This window comes from Amyelois transitella, chromosome 15 (assembly GCF_032362555.1).
Source record: "Amyelois transitella isolate CPQ chromosome 15, ilAmyTran1.1, whole genome shotgun sequence".
Lineage (NCBI taxonomy): Eukaryota > Metazoa > Arthropoda > Insecta > Lepidoptera > Pyralidae > Amyelois > Amyelois transitella.
The window spans coordinates 5468606-5484781 of record NC_083518.1 but is presented as its reverse complement, the minus strand read 5'-3'; the positions used below and the strand labels follow the sequence as shown (position 1 = coordinate 5484781).

General features: G+C 34.5%; 1 protein-coding gene across 1 annotated transcript; it reads left to right on the top strand.

Moving 5' to 3' along the window:
• Positions 1-49: 49 nt before the first annotated feature.
• Positions 50-2459, top strand: LOC106136295 (telomerase Cajal body protein 1 homolog). The gene is made up of 5 exons (XM_013336789.2): positions 50-590; positions 868-1056; positions 1231-1394; positions 1732-2021; positions 2202-2459. Exons 1-5 carry the CDS (start codon positions 178-180, stop codon positions 2457-2459), a joined length of 1314 nt encoding a protein of 437 aa, XP_013192243.2. The 5' UTR covers positions 50-177.
• Positions 2460-16176: the final 13717 nt, after the last annotated feature.

Here is a 16176-nt window from a genome sequence, read left to right as displayed (position 1 = left end):
ACATGTCATTGTCAGTATACAAAAGTGCCCATTGTCAATGCCATATTGTCTTGCTTTCTATCAGCCGTATGAGAACTTGCGAGCTATGTTTATTTACCACAGCTAAACATACATTGGTTAGTAGATTTCCACTTTTACTGTTTTGTTTCCGAATGAAAAACCTTTTTTAACTCAGATATGGAGGAACCGCAGGATACATCATTTACAATGGAGACTGAAAATGGTGGCTCAGCAATCGCTTCAACAGAAACATGCGAAGAGATATCCTATCAATACCCAAGTCTGTTCGCCAGCAAAACATTATTAGAACTTTGCAATTCTTCTTGGACACGGTCTTGTAAGGCTAAAGAAGACGTTCAGCCTTACTTGCGTGGTTGCAAATGGTCTCCAGATGGTACATGCTGCCTTTCAGTAGTGAATAATGATGGCGTGCACATAACAGAGTTACCTAAGGATTTATATTTTGGAGGGGTTTCATCTAGCCGTACTATTGACGTGTTGGACTCGGTGATACATGTGAAAGAAGCTGGATTAGTTTATGATTTCTGCTGGTATCCATTTATGAATAGTGGAATTCCTGAATCATGCTGGTGGGTATTTATTTATTGTACTTATCTTTTTGTTGTATTACTTATTACCTAATGTAGGAATCTCTAGGACTCCAGGCCCCAATACACTATGGTGGAGGGTACAACAAAGAATGTGCAAAGATGAGATGCATATTTCATAATAATTTAGTATAAAAAAGTAACTGTTTATGTTTATGTGTTCTGTAAAATAAAATCATTGTATTAAAGAATAACTTTTACAGAATATCTTATTATATGTTCATAAAGGTCAGATATTTTTTAAAAATTCAGTTTTCAGTTGGATTACCACTCGGCAGAATGCACCTGTGCAGATGTGGGATGCCTTTGATGGATCTTTACGCTGTTCATACAGAGGGTTCAATGCTGTGGATGAAATGGAGCCCGCATTGTCAGTCACATTCAACAAGGATGGTAATAGAATTATTGCGGGATACAAAAAAGTGTTGAGGACATTTGATGTTGACAGGTAACAATTTTTCTCTAATAAAAATTAATTTAATCACCTTCATCATAATAAATGTGAATCTGAGCAAACTTTACGTAATGAAAATAGGTAACTATTTTTAACATCTTATATTGTAAAATGATGATGAATTAATTATCATTTGTATATAAAGTTCATATAAAACATTGTCGACAGGCCTGGCAGAGACTTTGCGGAACACAAAATATCCAGTCCCGCATCATGTTTTGCTGTGGACAGTTCCTTACTGGCTATTGGCTCCTGGAACACAACCATCAGCTTGTATAGTTTGGCTGAAACAGGAACTTACAAGAGTATAGGAAAAATGCATGGACATTCTGGTAAACTAGCCCATATTTTTAAGATAGTTTTAATGAAATTGCTTAATGTACAATTACATACATACATAAAATCACGCCTCTTTCTCTTTCTTAATGTACAATTAGATGTAAAAAATCAACTAGCGTAGTATGTGCATGTGATTCTGTTTTGATTTTGTAGAAAATTTTGTCTGTTTTGATTGCTGTCCTATTTCATATCATTATATGAAGTGAAACAGGGATAGTTTATCGTGCGATAAAAATGGCGTCGCGCTTACCATGCTTGCCCCACTGGACATTTTATGTGTAATTATAATTATATAATTTCTTTCTGTCATTGTATGTGTGAAATTTCCAGGTGGTGTAACACACATGAAATTTACTCCAGATGGTCTTAAACTTGTTTCCGGTGCACGTAAGGACCACCGTCTTCTCGTATGGGATATTAGATACTACCGGAGACCTCTCAACATTCTCAGCAGAGTGGTAGCAACAAATCAGAGAATTTACTTTGACATATCTCCGTGTGGGAAATATTTGGTCACTGGTGGTACAGATGGTAATCTCAAAGTGTGGGATGTGGATAGTGTAGACTGGAAAGATAGTTTGGATTCAACAAGTATACAAGGAGACAATGTGACATACAAGGTAATTTATGTATATGTGATAAAATGTTGCCTTTGTTCTTTTTCAGGATCAACTATATTTCTGTGCCAAATTTCATTCATATCAGATCAGTAGTTTAGGCGTAAAAGCGTAACAGACAGAGTTCCGCATTTACTATATTATAAGGATAGGTTTATATTGATTGATTTTTTTTGATTACAGTTCCCTTTGCACAAAGATTGCTGTAACAGTGTCTCTATACATCCTTGTAGGCCAATCCTAGCTACAGGATCTGGTCAATACCACTTCAAAGATCCAATTAAATTATTAGATGAAACCGAACAAATTAGTGAAGGTAAAGAGGATATAAACCAAAGTGAAGTTGTTGAACACATTCATAGTGAAGATTTGAGGTACTCCTGCAATGCTGAAAATAGTTTAGTTTTTTGGTGGACTGGCGATGTGACTGATTTGAGGTGATAATAAATATATTAAAAATCATTTTGCTGTTTAATTAGTTTCTTTTCCTCCTGTTTGGTGGATAATGGTGTTTTCAGATGATGGGTGGGTCATACAAGTCTTTTGAAAGTCAACTTAACAATTACGATTCACAATGCAACCATTACCTACTTGGCCAACTACTGGTTTGTTACAGTTTTGAAGATCAAAAGAGTACTTCAGATTGGGAGCTCGTAGCCAGCTCGTAGCTATTTGTAGCATTGTAGATAGATGCTCGTAGTCACTTGTAGCGTCGTCGATGTTCGTAGCAACTTTTGAATCGTAGCACAACCACAAAAAAGTTATTAAGAAGAGAATTTATTGCGTCTACGAAAATTTTTAGTAACTTAGTAGGTTTACAGTATTTTTTTTTCAATAATAATAAGTTTCTGTTATGCCATTAGCTGAAACTGCAACCGCTCGGAAACTCAAGTATGCTGTTTTAGATAGGTATACTGGTACCTATTGAAAAAAAAAAAAAATTGTATGATTATGAAAAATTTCTTCTATGCTCTATCCGCATTAATTATAACCTTATAGACATCGGGGTCACCTTTGGTCAGGGATGACGACCGTCCTAAAGCAACCTACTTTATTACCACTTGCTTTCCCGCTTAGTCGGGTCTCGGGACTCCCGCTCGTAAACCTTTATTAGAGGATGGCGTCAAAGTTACTGAACAGCTGTTGTGGCGGTTTATTTGTAAACTGCTAAAGTAAACCTTAGACAATAGAACTTGACGTATAAGTTCAGCTGTCTTCATCCTGCATTATGGTTATTTGTTAATATCGAATTAACGAAGCTACTCTAGAATTATATTCGGTTTCGGACACGACCTGACGTTTCGCCAGAACACAAATGAAATAAAAATATTTACAAAACAATCTTTGATGTGATTTATATCAAGACTACCAGACGACGACCAGAACAGAATATTCTTTACCCAACTTATCAGTCAATCGGTCATCGTTTCGGACCCAAGTCTGAAATAGCGAGACTTCATTGCAGTCGGGATCAAGTCAATAAACCCTTGCCACGTCACGTACGTGTTTTCAATAATGTACATATCTGAGCTTTATTTTGTATATCCATCCAGATAGGTATAACTTCCCCAATAATTGGGCACAAGTCAGTCAGTTAGTTACTTTGCTATATAGACATATAAGATTGCAATAAAACGTAGATTAACTAGGGAAGTGAATTTCCATGTAATTTTTTATCAAAAAAGACATCTTATTTGAACATCTTTTGGTTATGTTAAGTAGTGATTACAAACCCTTAATCGAATAATAATGTTATGCATGAGTATTTTATCGAAATAAATAAGAAGGTTAGGGACTTCCATTACGCAAGTTTCGTTTAAGAAACAGAAGGACAAAAAAAAAAAAAGAAAATAGCATAGTACTTTTTAATGAATTTATTAATTATTAAGTATTTTATTAATCTATGTCCAGTATAATAACTTAATTTTAAAATTTTGTTTCTTTTCATTCTTTATTTTATCATGTGAAATAGATTATGACTGTAAATGTTGCTTAGATACTAAAGTTTGGTGGCCTTCAACGTAGATATTCAAATTACCAAGTCACAAATTACAAATTCATGCGCCTACTTAGAAACTTCTAAACGCTAAACGAGTCCATTGTAAAGTTTCTTTTGAGCGATTAGGTGCTCAAATAAGTAGGTAGGCGATTAATTGTTGAATTGGTGCCAGCTGTGGACTTCTTAATTGATAAAACCATTATTCAAACGTTTCTTCCTTTAAATAATAAGTACAGAACTTCGTAATGTCTGTCAATATTACAATGAAATGAATACGGAGTGGAGCAAATGAAGGACCATTTTTTTTTCTTGCGGAGACGATTTTTCATGGAATTTCCCCCTTGTGCATTATATCTATATATATTATCTGTTGAATTAAAATTGTTGTTGTAATAAATGTTTTTTATCTGGTAGAAAATGGAGAATTAGGATAGTCTAATATAAAGAAAGCTCAAAATGACTAAATTGTGGTGTAAAATTTAGTACTTATTTGAATAAAACTTCTATAAACTAGTTTAATTATCAATGAATCTCGCATAATGATTTCATATTCTTGTTAATCTGCCGCTTTTCATGTTTCATATTCTTTAACAGTTACCACAAAATGCGCGATAAAATTGTTCCCAAATTGGTCATTTAGACTGAAAATTATTATTCTTAATTTAATTTTATGCCTCAGAACATTGACGACTATTGCGAACAAAACCAATAAAAAAGTAACTACCTTCCAAGAAGTATTATAAAACGTGTCTTTAATTTATGTATTTATCTTGAATACTATAGACACTATACCGTACAAAGATCTACATTAAATATTTGATCGATATTGAATAGGTACGAACTTTTAACTTTTGTTAAAAGAGAACCGTCTTTAACCTCCTTCTTTGAAGTCGGTTAAATTTCTTAAACCTTCTCCTAAGGGTAACAAACACTTCTTGAATCAAAATCGGTTTAGCGAATTGCGAGATAATCGCGGACAAATCGAGAATCACCTTTTTTTGAAGGTGTTTTAAAATAGCACCTCAAACGTAGGAAATAAGAATCCTACACGTTTTCTCTAATTTAATATTACTAAGAAATGCGCCGTGTATTCCCATGACTACGCTCTCACTACAAGATGGTAGTTTCCTGTTCCTCGGATTACCAGTTATTTATTACTTCCACTGATTCGGAGCTGAGTTTTGGAGTAAGGTCAGCAAAATATATTAAGGAACTTGTAATAAAACGAACCCACATAAGCCGTTATACAGTATTAAGTTTAGGAATGAAATTATATAGAAAGAGAATGAAGTTGAGTGTTAGGTACATATCATATTAAAGAATTATAAATAAAAATATTAAATAAGTGTTTAAAGGTTCGCCTTTTAGAGGAATTTACTCATTACTAAATGCAGGGGTTCTTTCTATTACACTGGAATGAGAATTTCACATTCTTCAATCCTTTCATAATAATTTAAAACAGAGATAACAATAACTTTAGAATGGCAGGTGCTAAGCATTGATTTTTCTTTGCGGGAATTAAAATCACGAAAATACAAATAAGGATTAAGGAATTGCAGCTTTTAATAATTGCCATCATTTATCTCGGCGACATGAGACATCATAAAGCAGTCTCCGCGTAATTAATGTCTCTTCTCAAAAACTCATTTGTTTTGCCGGAAATTAATACCTTTTTGGGATAAAAATGTTTATGACAGCAGCCTTGGAGCAGATAACGTTGATTTAGCAAAAAGAAAGTATAGTGTAAGGTAAAGCTTCAAGGACCAAATTTCGAATGTCTTGAAAAGGGGAGATGTTAGGAGTACCCGTAATCGTCGAATATGCATGAAAAGAGTAATGAGTGTGGCGGAAGCGGGCGGGAAGCTTGCTACGATCCTTAGAGACCGTAAGTGGAAATTCATAGTCACTGCCTACCTCAATGGGAAACAGGTGTGATGGTATGTAAGTATGTATATATTAAGCTGAATATACACTTTATTCCGCTTAAGGAAGATTATCACTGAAAATTAAAGGCTGTCACCAACTTCACTCATCATCACAGATAATATAATTCCTAGTTTCTTAGGTACAGTGACACATCACTAGTCAAGTTCAATTTAAGCGTCTCTTTGCACACGAGCATTGAATATTATGAGATGTACACACGAGAATTCACGCGTACATACCTTTGAGGATAGCAACGTGAAGCCTTTGAGTGTAAATACTTTTGGGAGGCCTTGAGCTTCTAGGTACTATTTACTTTTGATAGACTTTAACGACAGTCAACATCCGTTTGATTAATATAATCACAATTCGATGTGAAGGAAAAATCTTTGAAAAATGTTTATATAAGTACAAATAATTGCCTCCGCTTACAATCGAATTATGAACCTTCGGTCAATTGGATTGATTTGATTAGCCACTTAGGTAAATTAATAAATATATACGGAACAAATTACACAGATTATGGATCGAAATAAGTAGGTAGCCTAAGCTTAGAGTGAATAGGCATTATTTGAGCTTGCGTGCATTACCTTAGATCTTGCTTAGCATCAGGCAGATTAAGGTCAAACTCATTCAAAGTCCTAACACAAAAAAAAAACTCATTCCGTTGGCAATACTACTAACAGTTATAGCCACAACATGTCAGATCCGATAAACCGATTGGTGTCACAGATAACAAAAACAGTTCTACACAGGCATCAAGGCAAAAAGCTCCCCAGCCTCGTGAAAGCTTAATGACCTAAGTTAAGTTGCGAAGTTAGCGCATCAAACGATTAAGCGAAGTGATTCCCAGTGCGGATTGTAAGGGAAACTTCCCCGTTTTAGGTTTGATTTAATTACTAGCTTTTCACCCTCGGTTTTGCTTAAGTTATTGATGAACAGTTTGTACTACACATTAGGTGTTAGGTCGTGTAATTAAATTTAAATGTTCGTTCGTATGTGTGCTTTTGTTTTGTGATGTTTAGACTTATAATGATTATATTATTTTAGTTACCGACCGTATCCTAAATCCTGTTTATGTTAGAGTTATAATTAAGGTAATTATAAGTTGAAGTTAGGTATAATAAGAGTGGTCTTGATAAAAAAAACTGGCTTTTTGTACAATACTTTAGAGTGGCAGAGGTGGTAGATAGGAACCCTATGTGTGGGCGAAAAAAAGATGATTGGTTGAATAGTTAAAGTTTAAAAAGATAGGTAACTTATAAACAAATATACGAACTCACTCCGCGTCTATAATATCAGGAATGGGATTCAAATTCATAGTCCATCCGTAACATGTCCGTAACTATTCAAAAAATATTGCAAAGCATTTTTATTTTCTCTGGTTCAGTGATATCGAATTGGCCTTATTGCTTATTTGCACGTATAATATCACAATCGGAGATGTAAAATTTGATATGGACGTAACAAAATATTGCGAAGGCCGGAACCCATATTTCATGAAACCCTGTCGTATGAAGAAGCGGTTCCTAATAATTTACATTGGTATCTTATATCGGATACGTCGTTTGAATAAATATCATCTACATATGTGTGAATGTTTTTATGGGACCGTTGGAAATTCGCTATACTTATTAAATTTGCATTCAATCGTACATTATCTGTTATGGCAGTATTTTTGAACGTGGCCTTCCAGTCTTGAAAAGACTGTTGGCTCTCTCTACCCCGCAAGAGATACAGACATGATTATATGAACTTATGTATGAAATTCTCCAGACTAGTCCCCTTTGTCCATTGTCCTCATACCGTAGGCAAGAAAATGTTTATTCGCAGCTGTGTCAGCGTCAAGCGTCAGCTTTTTGATTTATTTACGATAAGTTATTTGATTTTGGGTCATGACAAAATGTACATCAGTGCGTATCGCCGTCCAAGGAATTATTAGTATTCGCCTTCAGCACCACATCTCAAATGCACCCGGTTAAATTGAAACCAAATGTAAAGGTACAACAGATCGACCTTTTCTTTTAACAGTAGTATAAATAAGTATGCTCGTTATTGGGTAAAACATCTCCACTGATGTAATGCTTGACATCTCTGTAGGGACTATTCCGTAATATACCTATCTTATTTTAGGTAAGAGTTATGTCTTCCCGGTAAAGAAATACTTAAGTGAATATTTTTGTAATGTGCCCCAGACACGGAAATCTACGTTTCTGTGAGTAACATAATAGAATGTAATGTAACACCTTACACTTGCTACATAACAATAGAATAAAGGATGTTTTCTTTTGTGTTTGAAAGTGATTACTTAAATTCCTTTACAAAGAAAGTATTTTCTTTTTTCTAAGTATATGTTCAGCTGTAGTTTTTTGTATGTTGGGAGTGTAGTAGGCTCAAAGAAAGACTAATTTTGTGGTTTACGAATTGTATATTTCAAAGAAATTTACATTTGTCTTTTCGACATTGTCATTTCAAAAATTACTAAGACAAATTTTCGTACATTTTACGTTTGTAAGGTTACGCGCTTGTATTGCAGTGTTGAACTTGTATTGCATTATATAGGTATAGGTTAAACGATAATTAACAAAATATTTTAATATTCATCATCATTGTAAGAAAAATCTGATTGACATACATACATATGCACATATAATCACGTCTATATTCCTTGCGGGGTAGACAGAGTCAACAGTCTTGAAAAGACTGAATGGCCAAGTTCAGCTTTTTGGCTTAATGATAGAATTGAGATTCAAATAGTGACAGGTTGCTAGCCCATCGCCTAAAAGAAGAATCCCAAGTTTTTTAAGATTGACAGGCATTGTAAAAGCCAGTATGTTTTTTTGCATTTTGTAGAGTTGAAACTCTTTTAAATTTATCAAGTAGGTACATCTTTGTTTAAGAAATCTATTCTTTCAACAACATCGCCCAGAGATTTGGTTCGCAATGTTTGCCGCGTGAATTGAATTCTAAAGTGACCACAAATCTCAGAACTGTAAAAAAGTTGCGACAGAGTGACTTGAATTGCTTGTATTATTTTACTTGGCATTTATTACAAAACTGTCACCCAAATTCTGTCCTAAACCTTTTTTAAGGCAGTCATAAAGTTAAAATAGCATAGCGTATATTTATTTCTGTTAAGTCTGCAGATTCGAGCAAGTGTAATATTTAACTATGAAAAAAAATAAAAGTTAACATTACTGATATAGTATAACCTACTGTGAATTTTTACACTTACGAGTACATACTTTCATATTGAGCTACTCGGCATGAATAGACATGATCATTGCTGGCATTCATCACTGTCGAGCGTCTTTATTTAAGCGCTTGGGCCACGAATCTTTCGTCTGTTGACTTGTACATTCAGATAATTCAATTTTGCCTTCGATACTGCGACAGGCTTACATTTCTATTCCAGCAATCTCTTCGGTTGGTCGCGTTGTCGTCGGGCTGTTTGTAAAGAGACCTTTTCGAGGTTTTGTAAAAAATGCCGTGTGGTTCCCGGGCACCAATACAAAAAAGAATAGGACCACTCCATCTCTTTCTCATAGATGTCGTAAAAGGCGACTAAGGGATAGGCTTACAAACTTGAGATTATTTTTTTAGGCGATGGGTTAGCAACCTTTAGTTGCTAACAACCATTTAGCCAAATAGCTGAACGTGGCCTATCAGTCTTTTAAGAATGTTGGCTCTGTCTAACCCGCAAGGGATATAGACGTGTTTATATGTATGTAAGTATGTGTAAAAATAATATTATGAACTATGCTGTTTGCTGTCTGAATCATACACCTTGAATTTTTTATGCTTAAACAAAACCTTTAAATATTTTTTGTATAAAGATAGGTTCAATGAAATCTGAAAATCTTATCTATATTTGTAAAAGAAGATGCTCATTGATTGAATGATCAGATCAACGCATTACCTGAACTACTGGGTCCAGAGATTTGGAATGTGGCATGTTCCTTAAGTATACTTATGGTCTAAGGGTGCATTGAAATTTAAAGCAGCTGTGGACGTACTTAAGTTGTTATAATATATTTATTTACAAATATAAATTTCCATAGATGTGATCACGGTGAATATATGACCAATTTCCATAATGTATTGATTCCGGGTCGTAAACAGAGTTTGCTGGCTATAGTTCATCCGGACAAATAGCTAAGTGCCTATTTGCAAGGCGTGTGATATCCACCTAACAAAGATCAAAAAAGTTTAGACCACAGATTGGGTTTTGTGTTGGTTTACCTAGCATTTTATTTTGAAGGTGCCGTGTGGTTCCCGGCACCAATACAAAAAAGAATAGGACCACTCCATCTCGTTCCCATGGATGTCGTAAAAGGCGACTAAGGGATAGGGTTATAAACTTGGGATTCTTCTTTTAGGCGATGGGCTAGCAACCAGTCACTATTTGAATCTAAATTCTATCATTAAGCCAAACAGCTGAACGTGGCCTATCAGTCTTTTCAAGACTGTTGGCTCTGTCTACCCCGTAAGGGATAAAGACGTGATCATATGTATGTATGTACGTTTATTTTGAAGCAATGAACGAGTAGTCAAGTTAGGAAATGCAGCGCTTATTTAATTATGGTCTGATAATATATTACATTTTTTTAAATATTTATTTGTCTATACTGGAATATGTAATAAGTAGGTACTTTGTATAAATTTTAGTGTGTCTCGAACTGTTTTGCCCGACGGCCAATGCACATTTTAAAGAACTTTTTATTAATACATTCGACAAAATGGCCTCTTTTTCTGTAGACGAATTGGTCAAAGATAAAAAAGTTGTGTCACCATTGACTCTGTGACGACAAATTGTTAATGTCGTCACATTGTTCGTAGGTCAAGTGACGTCGGAAAACAGTTCAGACTTAAACTTTGTATTCAACTTTAGGACTTCTTTCATATCTATCTATTAGCTTCTCCGTGGCAAAGTCGAATAATTTGCCCATTTCGGCGTGTCGTCGTAATAAAATGGCCGCGGTGAATGCTAGGCTATAAAGAGGTCGTCAGTTCATATCGCTGTCAGCTCCACGAAATGGGACAGGGAATGCGCTTTATGATGGAACTGCTCGTCTACACGCACTCTGAACATTAAATGAAGGGGCTCGGTCATTTATATGTAGCACTATTAACTTCCTATTAAAGGCTTAGTTTTATAACTTAAACTTATATTAGGAAGAAACAAAGCAACATTGAAAGATAGAGGCTTAGTTTGATAAGTTGAACTGCAATAGATTTGCAGGAACCAAGGTAAGAAAAAGATTATTCTTAGCGAAAGAACTTGCATGAAGAGAGTTAGATGTAAAAAGTATGAATGATTTTATATCTATGCTTATAGGGCAAAAGAAAAATGGTACGAAAAAGTACGCAATCTCTGTTCCAGGCTCCTGTGTACCAAATTAAGAAAGTTGATAGTAATTGTTCATCATTATATGAACATTACCACAATGAGAATAAGAATAACGGACGTTGGTTTGGGAGCCAGTTTTTGATGAAGTACAGAATAAACAAATACGTATTGAGTGTCTATTGTCTGATAAATATAAGAATGCAGTTAAAAGACACGGCGCAAGGCACGAGTGTATATCATAAACTTTGACTTGAGTGACATTTAAAGTTTTAAACAACTTGAAGTCAGAAAGTTTGCGGTGTTAAAGGTTTAATAACGGTAGTTCTCAGTAAGTATTGTATTAAAAAACTTTGTCACCGACTCTCGGCAGCCGCTTGGAAGTTCAACTCGAAAGCTCTTGTAATCTTGTTGCAGTCCAAGTGGAATATTTTATGCCTCAAGTTATCTTAGTTTGAAAATAATAGGTAAGGTACTAGGCAAGCAGTAATTTATTGCTGGTTATTGAAGTGCATTTAAATGTTACTTATAGAAAAGCTAAAGAATTAGGTACTAAGGATCGTGTGAAGTGAAAGATGTCTCCGCCAATATCTCCCGAAAAATGGCTTGATTTTATGCATAATAGAAAACCCTGCTAAATAATGATTTGGTATGTTAACGCACGGTCAAACTTACTGGGATTTTAAAGTGCAAAAATACAGGGTAAGTATGTAGATAGTTCTGATTCGTATCACTCGTTAGTAAAAAAGTATGTTTGAACTTTCAATGTTATTTCTGAAACTCGTAAAATTTTTTAAACGACACAATTCAAACACAAACGAAACAATACTCGTAGAACATCTCAGGTTCTCAAATAGTATTCGTGAAGTATTTTCCCAATGATATAAATGTCTCTGTACGAGAACACGAACGCAAATATTTGTTTCGATCATTCGTTTAATATTCCCATCTATTATTTGAAGGGGCTTGAAATCAATATTTATATTGAACGGATATTAAATAGAACTCTAAAGGAACTTTCATCTTTTTCTTTATTTAAAAACGGATCAAACAAAGACGAGATTTATTATTAAACTGTAGTTAGTTTGGACCTAGAATTTTATAAAATCTTGGGAGTGAATATTAATGATAAAGATTGAATAATAAAGATTGTCCTTTTATTTGGAAGGCCCTTCCGTAATTTAAAATATGGTGGAATTTTTATCCAGATTTAACGCGTCTATTGCTACCATATTTTGATAATGCGTAAGTTAGTATAAAATGATTTGATAAAAAAAATACTTGTTTTTTTCGACAAAAAAACTAAAAGACAAGACTAGAAACATTAACATATAATCTTCTTTATTTTTCGATCTCAGAGAGTAAGGCTGAACTAAACAGCTGAGTAGGTACTTTCATTCCTGTATTTTTAAAACTCATTATTTATGTTAGACAAAAGGGTAATCATCGTTTTTCGTCGAGAATTGCTTTTGCAAACTCATTTTCCTCTTGTGGATTTCGTTTCCTTTTTCTTAATTCGATAATTGCTTCCTGGAAATACTGCTTGATCATTTTAATTTATGTTCGATACCATCCATTTACATTTGATTAGTTGGCACTTCACTATGAAATATAAAAAAAATAAGGTGGTAGTGGTGGTACCGGGTGGTATTCGGCAGACTCAAAAAGGACCACTTCATTCCTGTCTGTGCATTCTTTCCCGTGGTTTTACACGTTTTCTGGAGGTTTTTCACGAACGTTGATAAGATAAATATCCTGATCTTCTTTCTTTCACATGTCAGGGCAGCAGAGAGACAAATGGAGGGAAGATTAACATTGTCATCGGCGAAGGACGTCGTAGAAGGCGGAAAATGAAAAATCCAAATCAAGACTGTATAGGTAGTATACGACTACGGTTAGGGTACACACACATAGGTATAAAAGTTTTAAATTCTCCTTCCATTTATTCGAGTCCCCAAATATGATTGCCTTCCATTTGCTCTAGCATTCGCTAGCTAGCGGAAAAGGCAAAAATGTTTTGTATTTTTAATATAGAGTCGGGGAAAATATTTTCAAGTGGGGATTTAATCCAGCCACTACAGTGCAGGAGATACTTGTACGGGCTACTTTTCGAGATACGAAATAAACATTTAATAATAGCGAATAACGAGCTCCCGTGCAGGCCTGGTATCGAAGAAAAAACAAATTGTGTATCAGCTCCTCTTCTCGTGCAGATTGTAAAAACCAATCAGAGGAAAAGCGTATCAATTTGGGGTTCTTTTACTAAAGGCTAAAAATCAATGGGATTATTCTTCCGCACTGGCACTGTCTAAATTTCAATAAAATTGATTTAAACCACAATACCGAACGACATAAGTTTTCTTTCGAGACTTTTGAAAACCCGTTGTTATACATTTGTAACGTTACTGTATTTCCGTCTATGTTTAGGTTTTTGTCATGTACTTACTTAACCAACTTTTACCGGAAAATATTGTACAGCATACGCCCGTGATCTCTCTCTCATCTTTGCGTGCTCCCAGTTGCACCCTCCACTGTAATGCTTCGGGGACCAAGATCCCCTTATAGCATCCCGTATTTAGCCTGTTTGAGATATATATCTGTTGTTGGTGATAAAAAAGTTATACTTATCCCGCCATTCTATAAACATATGTATCGCTTCATATTTTCTTACCTTGTTCTATATTTAGAAAATTAGTGAATCGAAAATTTTACCTCCTCGCAATATCGTAAGTGATACCTAATATGCTCTAAATTGCGAAAGGATCGATTATTTCATACGTACTCTTGTAATATGTCTAATGAAATTGGGGCCCGTTGTGTATAAAATACTCGTTACGTGAATATCTCTTATTATCTTTTCGTGTTATATTTTGTTGCGCAGTAGAGACATTTATGTTTATACGATTAGGATAGTGTGTGAGGGTTTTAAAATTGGTCATAGTCTGTTAATATTTTCTTACTTCCCTCTTACTGATAAAAATTATCTGTCTCTTGTCTGTTTGGCTAAAATACTGAATTTTATCTTTCATGCAGGTCTAGACTAGAACTGTGGAAAAACACTAACTGTGACCTATGAGACGAGTGACTGCTAAATTTATGTCAAAACTACGGAGAAGGACATAGGGTATTCATGCGGGCGGAGCCGCAGGCGAGAGCTGGTACCTACATATATATTAACTAACATAAGTATTACCTGTCTGGATCAAATGCAGATCGCTTATGATTTATTATTCCTCCCACTCGTTCTATATGGGGTAGATTGACCTAGGTGAGGGAGTTATCCAATTGTGACATTTTTTTCTATTTAGGTACGTGTACGTCAAATCAAAACTATTAATAATTCTGTATTATTACGAAAATATTTGGTGTTTAAAAAATAAAAAAAATTTAGGCTTGAAAAAGGAAATCTCTCTAAATGACATGTCTATCAACGCAATTGAAAAATAGAAATTGCTGAAATTAGCATGCAGATTACAGTTGCAGATCATACAGTCTTGATCACGTAGATCACAAAAGTACTTAAGAGTTAATGAAATCAAGGCTCTATTTGTGATGAAGGTCAATCGTGCTCAAAATATATTTATAGACGTAGCTATCATGCTCAAGAGCTATGTATGTACCCTGGTAAAAGCTTCAAAAAACATAGTTTAATGTTCCTAATAAATCTTAAATTTATACCTATTCATGAAAAAAGGAAGTGAAAAATGATAGCAGAAATTGTAATTAAAGGACCTGAAGCACGTACCAGCCTACACATAAATTAGGCACATTTTTATGTTAAAATTAAGACTAACATTTCCATTGTAAATTGTATTCATATTCATAAGCGCAAGTTACGTGACAAATGGTTTTTCCTATTTACTAGTGAAAAGCAATTGAATTTTGTTTTATCTAATAGTAAATGTGAATTTGAGTCGGTTTTTGTATCAATTTGCATTATTTTATCTCAAAGAAAGAGACTTATAAAAAAAATCTTTAAACCATTTTTATTGAGTGTCGTGGCCGTTTCTCTACTCCTATTCGAAAGACTGAATAGGGATTTTAATAAAAAAAGGGTCTGAGAAGATTTATTCGCCTGTGATGAGGACCGTTGTTAGTGATGATAACTCAATTTTTATTTGCAGGATGGCACACAGCCATCCTAGAACAGTAAAAAAAAAATGATTTTTGAAATATTCAAAAACATAAAACATCAATGTTAAAGATTCTACAAAAATTATGAAACTCCGATACTTACGTGTATGACGACTGAAACAACGATAAAAGTTCTGACAATCGCGCAAAAGGGGAAATATTTGGTATCAAAACAACATGATAGACTTTTTAAGACGTAAAACTTAGCAGACAATAGACCATAGAGTTACGTGGTACGGCGTTTTCAGAAGGCGTTACCTACAGAATTTGTCGTATGTCTCAACTTTGTAACTACTTACAATCAGCGGTTGTTGCGAACTATGTGGCCGAGACTGACTTATCGTGGTGAAGTTACTAAATTAATGGAATTGCTGCGTCTAAACGTCTAGCACGGCGCTTCTCAACCTTTGCAGGGTTCCGTACCGAAAAAAATGGGAGCTTATTACTCCCATATGTCTGATATTGTCTGTTACTAAACTAGATCTAGAAAAAATATGTATTTTAGTTGTCGCTTTTGCAACAAATTCTAAAAATTAAAAATAAATAAATATAATTGGGGTCTCTTTCCTATTTTTCTGCTCAATAATAATAATGGTTACAGGTAGACGCTTAAAATTTTGAGTTACCTACGTTTTTTTAAATTAAAATTGTCTACAGCAGATTGACTTAATGCCTTGTAGAATCACTGGTTGGGAATAAATGTGAGTCGGGACTAAATTCGCAAAGCGATAAGCAATGATAGACGCGTAGATACT

Coding starts and splice junctions, on each gene's coding strand:
- LOC106136295 (XM_013336789.2), top strand. CDS start 178: ATGGAGGAACCGCAGGATACATCATTTACAATGGAGACTGAAAATGGT. Junction 1,057..1,230: donor AGGACATTTGATGTTGACAG/GTAACAATTTTT, acceptor CATTGTCGACAG/GCCTGGCAGAGACTTTGCGG. Junction 2,022..2,201: donor GAGACAATGTGACATACAAG/GTAATTTATGTA, acceptor TTTTGATTACAG/TTCCCTTTGCACAAAGATTG.